This window comes from Cucurbita maxima, unplaced genomic scaffold, assembly GCF_002738345.1.
Source record: "Cucurbita maxima cultivar Rimu unplaced genomic scaffold, Cmax_1.0 Cma_Scf00304, whole genome shotgun sequence".
Classification (NCBI taxonomy): Eukaryota; Viridiplantae; Streptophyta; class Magnoliopsida; order Cucurbitales; family Cucurbitaceae; genus Cucurbita; species Cucurbita maxima.
In genome coordinates this window covers 12,592-21,024 of record NW_019272320.1, presented here as the reverse complement: position 1 = coordinate 21,024, position 8,433 = coordinate 12,592, and the positions used below count along the sequence as shown (strand labels likewise).

The 8,433-nt window shown below is 37.0% G+C and overlaps 1 protein-coding gene across 1 annotated transcript; it reads right to left on the bottom strand.

Moving 5' to 3' along the window:
* Positions 1 to 757: 757 nt before the first annotated feature.
* Positions 758 to 3,336, bottom strand: LOC111474320. The gene is made up of 5 exons (XM_023119460.1): positions 2,826 to 3,336; positions 2,599 to 2,748; positions 2,343 to 2,480; positions 2,155 to 2,208; positions 758 to 2,075 (listed from the first exon to the last, which is right to left on the bottom strand). The coding sequence occupies exons 1-5, from the start codon at positions 3,310 to 3,312 to the stop codon at positions 850 to 852; spliced, it is 2,055 nt and encodes a 684-aa protein (XP_022975228.1). The 5' UTR covers positions 3,313 to 3,336; the 3' UTR covers positions 758 to 849.
* Positions 3,337 to 8,433: the final 5,097 nt, after the last annotated feature.

The following is an 8,433-nucleotide window of genomic DNA, read 5'->3' as shown; positions in this document are numbered from 1 at the left end:
TCACTAAATGCATAGTCTCGACTTAAGAGAGTGTCAAATCGATCATCCAAAAACCGGCGAATTTGTGGCTTATTAACATCATCTTCCACATGGTCAACATCTGCATCCTCAAAAATGTCGTCGCCAAAAGATTTGTTATTAACAATATTTTGGCTTCATGTCGCTCTCTCAGAGTCCTCAGCCACATTAAACTTATTATCCGTTGATCCATCCTCCCCTTCTTCACATAAATTTGACTGAACTACGAAATCCTCCTCCAAGTCCTCAACATCAGAACCAAATCGTGGTAAATCATCATCATCAAGCAGTGCTGCTATTTCTGGGTCAAGCTGGGGCGGAGCATCAGTAGCCGAATCCTGCGAATTGGTAGTTTGATCCAAATTCTCCAAGATGAGGAAATCGTTAGCCTTAGAGGGGAGGAAAAGACCGTCAAGATCATCAAATGTTAGCTCAAAAACTTCATTTTTGTCAAATCTCAAATCCAAGGCCTTGAAATAAACAGAAGGTCACCAGGGGTAGCAGAATTGGCATCGGACAAAAAAAGAGAGTCTAGAGGCGGAATTTTGAGAGAATCAAATTCAGAAGCGTAAGTAGTGGAATTAGAATTTTGATCATATGTAGAGACATCACCTTGATATATGGCTGAAACGTGGCTAATCAAGAACCTAAGTGGTTAAGCAGTATTCCCAATTACTTTCCAGAGTTCGAATAACACTTCACCATATCAACATCCACACAAACATTTAAACACAAGAAATTAAGTTAGGAAATTGAAATCAACTTGTTTTTCATGAATGGGCTACAAATAAAATTAAAGGCAGGGAGCAATAAGTAGAGCGGCATGAAAAATCAAACAAATTTCCTAGTCAAAATTTTGGAAGGGGCGTTCCAAAACAAAGCAACAAAACCCATGGGAAAGAACTTGGAAAGATTGTGGCGATAACCCCAAATATTCTTCACCAATTGCACATACAACGGCATTTGAATGATTATAAACATCGTCACTGGAAAAAACGTCGCCAAATACAACAAACTCACCGTCCACTTCATCTCCTCCGTCTTCATTGTCAGCACGATCGTCAATGCAAATGCCATCATCGTGGTTGCCACTGATAGGAACAGTAATTGAAATCCCATCGACAATTTCAGCGGCAAAGTGTGAAGAAAATCATCCATCTTAAACGACGACGTTAGAACAGAGAGAAACAGGACCAATGATGTGAGCGCCGTGGCGAGGCCGATGATGTCCATTATGGTGAAGACGATGTAGATGGGTTCAGTGAGGAGGACTGGAGAGCCTGTCTTGCTGTTGAGGCCGCCAGGGACAGTGTAGGCGGCGGCGAAGACGACGGTGGAAATGAGGACGGCGACAGCAGAACACGACTCAGAGGTTTTCTTCAGCCATTCTTTCCCATCCTCGAGCAGTTTGTTATGCGTCTTCTCAAAGAACTCACGAGCTGTCCATTTCATCTTGCTGTGATGCATGGTGTAGAGCGCAGGGATCTGACTTTGCACGCGTTCATACCATTTTAGCTCTTCTTGAAGTTGCAGAGCAGGGCCATGAGTCCCCCCGCTGTAGAATTTCGTGATACCCACATGGTGCAGTGCGGTGAATCCCATGTCGTCAATTCTATTGACAAGCCTCGCCATTATTAATCTTCGTTTCAAAATCCAATCGAAGATATTTTTCCGGCGATGTGCAATAGCCACGTGAAGGATGTTTCTGTCGTGTACCGTTAGGTAATCGACGGCCTGAGGGTTCGCTTGGAAGATCTCGTCGACTATCTCGATAATCCCATTGGCGGCAGCGAGGAGGAGAGGGGTTTCATGGTGATCATTGTATTCGAAGTCTGGGATTTCTCCTTGGTTGTTAATGGGTATAGATTGGATTTGTAAGATATCCAGTTTTTCGTTTTCGTCGGAACGAGAGATTCCGGTGGAGTCGATTTCGGTGGTGTCCGGTGTCACTTTGGTTTTACGCCATGAATTATCGATTTGAGCAAGCTTGTTGGTGATGGTTACGCCTAATTTGTGGTGTCGCTTCTTCTTATACATCTCTTTCCATTGTGGCCATCCTGTAAACATCTTGTTGGGTTATAAAATTATTAAATCAAACATGAAATTTGAATTGAGAAAATAGAGAATAAGAGAGACCCAGAAAGATGAATCGCCAAAACAGCCCTGTCAAACATCCTACAAAGTATATCCCTGCAAAGTTCATAAACTTACACAAATTACCACACATTTCCATATGATCCAGTGAGCTTCTAGTCCTTACTTATAAACCCATATTAATTTCATAAATTAGAGTCAATACCGTGGGACTCCCTCCCAACACTTACAAAAATTGGGTGTGCCATTAGAGTTGGTTCCTGCTTCCAAATCACCATTCTTCTTGTTTTCTAAGCTTTGAGAGGCATGGTTTTTGGAAGACTCAAAATTTGAGGGCTTGTAATTGTAAATGTCCTCGTTAGGAAGCACTGTGATAATTTTTTATTTTTATTTTTATATGATTATTTAATTAATACATAATTTATTATTTTAATACATGTGTAAAAGAGAAAAAAGAAAAAAGAAAAAAGAAGAGAAAGGGGTTACGAGTATAGATAAATGATTCAAAGAAGGTGAGGGAGGATCCGCTATGGAAAGCGAGGGGCATGTTAGCCAAGACTTGAAGAGCCGTTTTGCCTTCTGAATCCTTCATTTCCAACAGCGACTTGTCGAACTCAGCCAGTTTCAAAACAACATCTGAAATCAAACCACAACTAAATTATTTGAACAATGTATTTGGAAAGGGAAAGGGAAAGGGAAAGGGAAAGGCAAACCAAATTTCTGGCTCTGAATCACTGCATGAATAATGGGTTTATTGTTCCTTGTAGTCCAATTCCTAGGGGATCGAGACAGGTAATCATCACAGTCCTCCAAGATGAACTCAACAATGTCAAGATGCCCACATCGAGCCGCTCTAAACATAGGAGTTTCCCCATAAATATTCTCTGCTAACAGATCGTCTTTATTGTAATCAACTAGAAGCTTCACGGCCGCCAAATTCCCAATTGTGGCAGCTTCATGCAACGGCGTGTTTCCGGCACTGTTCCTCCAAAAATCATCGCGCACTGTGGAAATCGCCGCCAGTAAACTCTTCAACGGCTGCTCTTCTCCGCTGTACACTGCCAGATGCAACGCCGTGTCTTTGCTGGTGGTCATTGGAAAAACGATCTTCATTTCCTCTTTTAATTCTTCTTCCACATTCTTCCATTCCTCTTTGATCACTGCCTTGTAAAGCCCTCGCATTACGTCGAACAGACTCATTTTCTATATATATATCTCTCTCTTTCACTTCAACAATATCACAGAGTTCATATATATATATATATATATATATGTTCATAAAGATTCAAAACATTTTGCTTTGCTTCTTCAAGTCGTAAAGCCTTGATTCTGTCGCTTAAATAAAAGTGAAAGTGAAAGAACATGTTTCTCTCCTTTTTCTTTTCCTTTTATAACTAACACAGTTCTTAACAACATTAAAAAAACAAAAACACCCTTTTTGAATTCTCAAATTTAACTCAAATTATTATAAATCTAATGTAAGTCATTTTTTATTATGTCTTTCGTCTCACAATATTTTTGTTCCGATATCATGTTAGATGAACACGACTCTCAATAATAATATGATATTATCCACTTTGAGCCTAAACTTTCTTGACTTTAGTTTAAACTTCTTCCGAAGTTTTTTTTACGAATATAGATAGTATTTCTTGATTATAAATTTAAAATCATTCTTTAAATTAGTGGACGTGAGACTTTCATCCAACCCTTCAAACTATCTATTCTTTGGTTGCCTTCACACTCAACTCTTTTTTATTGTACGTATGTCTGTACAATTAAGCTGTAATCAAACAAAGTGAACTATAAGAAGGAAAAAAGTTGTTCCTTCCCAATATATGTAACTTTTTTTTAAAAATAAAAAATACTTTAAGGGTATTGTCCTCATACTTTTTATATTCGATATTCTCCTTCCGAATATTGTTCTTGGATTTGCTTGTGGGAGAGATTGAAAAAGGAATATGAAATTGAGTTTGATTAATGAGTAAATTAATAAAAATATTCCTAAAATTTGTATTTTGTTTTAATAAGTGGTTCAACTTTCAAAAATTTCAACAATAATCTTAAACTAAAAAAGTCTTAAAAAAATAACGAAAATTGCTAATACTTTATTTTAAACCCAACTTTAAAAAGTTTTATTAATACCCTCAAAATATTTAAAATAAAATAAGGTTAGAGACAACAAATGAGACTTGTCTATGATACTTGCTCAAAAGTCTGCTCCCAATCTCGACCAGATTCTTATTTGTTTGAAAAACATGTAAAATATGGAGCGAGTACAAAGACTCAGGAAGTAGCCTATTTGTAGGGTTTTACTCGTGTCCTTAAGGTGTGTTAGAGTACCATGCTTATTTTTTGGTCTTGTCATTGTCCTTAGATTTCATTCTTGGTTCTTGTTTCATGAGTGGTATCTAGTATACTTCATGTCTTGAAAAACTTAGGTTTGAATACTTTGTTGCACGGGTGTGTGATAAGCTTATTTAATTCAGGTTCCTGAGGTAGCCTCTAGATTGCTTAAGAATCGAGGACTTACCTAGAGCGCATCTTAATCTAGAAAAACATCATCAAAATAGGACTTATGACAAAGAGTTGAACTTAATGGGAGAAGGTAGTTAGAAGTAGACTTTTTCTCATGTTCTCATTCTAGAGTCTATTATTATTCTCTAATTCATTTTTGCATATATAAGATAGGTTAAATGAATATTTAGAATTCTTTTGTGAAAAGAAATCTAACCGAATGCATAATATGGATTCATTATTAAAGATAAAAAATAAAATATTTGCTAAAGGAGTAAAAGTTCATTATTTAAGGTTTGATAACGTATGAATTTGAAGAAATTGTAATGAGCTTGTAAAAACAAAAAAATTACTAATTTGCTTGGTGGATTTTCTCAATTTTTTTTTATTTTTTTTTTTTATGTTGATGACATATTACACCTGATGTAATCTTTCAATTTAACATAAATAGATGAGTACCTAATCCATTCCAAATGAATGATTTGGGATAATTATATTCTAAAAATATAGATTTAAGGATACACGTTAATATTGTCTCATGTATCTTGTATTGCAAAATTGTTGTCAAATATTTGATGCAAAACTTCAAAGAATAATAACGATCATTCAAATATGAAGTTAGAGGAATAGTATCCTACGTAACCTCAAATGTTGAGAGTATATGATTAATTATATTTCCTTAGTGGGAGACAATTAATGCGTAGATGAGAATTAGCGTTTAATATATTGTTAGTTAGATCATATTAGTTAAACTAATGGTATGACCATTAAGTGAAAAATTAAAGTTTGCTCAGAGTATCGATACATAATGATAATTTTTTTATTTTGTGTATGGGGTTAAAGATTTGATCTAAGTGATACACTACTTGTTACATAAATTTAGAGAAATTTATGTTAAAATCAATTTTACCTTAGGTTGTGAAGGATGATATACAAGCTAAATATATATATATATATATATATATATATATATTTGTTTTTAAAGCAACCAAATGACTTGTATGACTATAATAATATCTTAAACATTTGAGAGGTGCTTCAGATGTGATTTAGTCTATCATTTTTCATTGTGATGATAGTGATACAAAGACTAATATTATGGAAATTATAAAATATCAATCTATAGAAAATGATATTGAGAGAGAAAGCATCTAGTATGACTTTTAATGATAATTGTTTTGATTTATATAAAATATCTCTCTAGACTAAAGTGTTTGAGGGTCACCTAGAATGTCTAGGATTACGAGACATGTCTCGTCTTCTCTAGGGTAAGTGGGAGAACATGTTGAGGATAGAGTATGCCCTAGGACACATGTCTGTCTCACTAGCTTTAGTGCAACTAAGAGATTATTGGAATTTATACCCTAAAATCTGGTAATTAATTATCTAGTTTTTAACAATAATTTCTATTATTTTATTTGTAATTTAATTGTTATTCATGTTATGAAAATCAAAGGTTATTAATGTAATATTGAACAACATTTGGTTGACATCCAAGAAAATCGTGTTCGAATAATAATCTAAAACGTCTATGTATATGGATAAGGTTGGGTACCTTATCTGGATAAAACTATTGATACGACCCATTTTGTAATCGTTACAAATGATTTGATCGAAATCGTTCATGTGAAAACATGCAAATGGGGGTATCCTATATAATGGGTTTGTATAAGATTGGACCAAGAAATATTTAATCTTTTTATAAATCCGTTAATATTTCACATGATGATCATAGGCGACTCGATCTTAATCTTGAGTCAGTATGAACTCTTGCTTGTGAGGGCTTGTCGTTTAATTTACATGGGTGAGAATGACTCCTTTACATGATTCAATGTGTAAACCATTTTGGGTACTTGACCAAATAGGGAGTTGGGAACATAATACCATGAGATGAAATTCACTCATTTCCATACAAGGAAAGTAGACGACTTGTTCTTTAAGTACGGATTTGAACGATGGGCTCCACCCTCTCATTCGCCCAACAAAGAATCCTTTTGTAATTTTCTTTCAAGAGGCTCCCACAAGCCTTAACTTGTGATCAAGTCATAATAAAAACTTAGTGGAATATGAAGAATTTTTGTATAGTTGAAATATTTCAAGAAGTCCTGCAAGTAGGGTTTCTACAAAGTAGAGTTATTGCTCTCATATTTATTGATTTATTTTAATTTTTAATAAAAATCAATACAGTCCCAATGCTTTCTCTATGTGGATGAACAGTCCTTTCCCTTCGTGTATTACCTGACTCCAATAATGAAATTACTTACTGAGTATTTCTTAAAATACTCAAACCACGTGCTATTCATATATTTCAGGTAAAGATAAAATGCCCCGCATAGATGATGGTGATGCTGGAACGACCATGGAAGCTAAGTTAGGATANAAACTCAACCCCGACCTTCAGCCACTCCAAAACGACCTGCAAAGAACAAAAAATAGAGAAAAATGAAGAGGAACAGAAAAATCCGACGAAACTCCGGCGAGACCAAACCATACGAAATCAACGTCAAAACCTCCATTTTACGCAACAAAAGTAATCCCAGAATCTTTTACACACATCAGGGGTAGATTTAGACGAATCCTATACGTTGAACACCGTCGGCAAGGGAGATGGAACGTCGGATTTTTGAACTTCTCCAAATCCGGGGGTGTGGGCCTTTACAAACCAGATCTATACCAAAAACGGGGTTAGGGGTAAGAAGAGACTTGGGAACAGAGGAAAAAGAAGGGAAAAAGGATGTAGAAACGACGTTAATGAGGAGAGAGAAAAGTCGCTGGAAAAACGCACAGGCAACCCTGTGAAGAAGATGAAGTCCAACCCGAGGGCCGGATCCCGCAACCCGAACCGAACCCAATTACCTTAGGTCAGCCCAGTACCTGACAATTCCCACGGCCCAGTCGCTTCAGCCCAAAACACGTAAGCCCAATTACGGCCCAATCCGATAGCCTCGACCCGAGACTCGCAAACCCAATCCAATGTCGACACGGCCAGCCCAGCCCACCTGCATTTTTCCTTCAGCCGAGCTGGCCTGTCACCCGTGAACGGCCCGAGACCCGCGAGCGATCCGATAACCCGCACTTCGACTCGAGACCCCTACACACGCGTCGCCCTCTGATTGTGCCACGTGGCACGTTTACGGTGCGGCTTCTCTCAGCTCTTGCGACTCAATCGGCTCGACGGCGGCTTCTCAGCTCCGACGACTTATTCAGTTCGGAAAACCTATTTCCAACCCATTTGTCACCGTTTCGACCCTCCCGAACTTAGTTTCGGCCCTGTTTAAGGTAAAATAGATCATTTTAAGGTCGTATTCACAAATTCAAGTTGGGAATTAATTATGTTTGTGAAATACTAACGAAAGTGACGAATGAACCAATAGGAACCAACTACCAACGGAAGCGTAGAACGTTCACGAGGAGCTAGGAGCTTACGTTATATTCTAGGGAGTACTTCGGCTAAGACCTACCAAGTAAGTGGCTCACCCGTCGTAGGTTACATGTTATTTGTTGTATGTTAGCACGACACGTGCCCGTGGATTTGCACGTGTCATTAAATTGTATGCTAGTTTAATGTGCTTAAGTACGTACTCATGTGAACGTGAATGTATGCTATGTATGCTGCTTAGTTTAATGTGATATGATATGCATGTGACGATATGTGGTTCCTGAATGATTATGACATGATTGTATGGAATATTTGAATGTAAATAGCATGAATTGTATGACATGAAACACGGTAAACTGTCTGGAATCATAACCCCAATAAGAATATGTATGAAATGTAAATCGAAAATGAGAATAACATGAAGCATG

Coding starts and splice junctions, on each gene's coding strand:
- LOC111474320 (XM_023119460.1), bottom strand. CDS start 3,312: ATGAGTCTGTTCGACGTAATGCGAGGGCTTTACAAGGCAGTGATCAAA. Junction 2,749..2,825: donor GATTCAGAGCCAGAAATTTG/GTTTGCCTTTCC, acceptor GTTTGATTTCAG/ATGTTGTTTTGAAACTGGCT. Junction 2,076..2,154: donor TTGGCGATTCATCTTTCTGG/GTCTCTCTTATT, acceptor AGATGTTTACAG/GATGGCCACAATGGAAAGAG.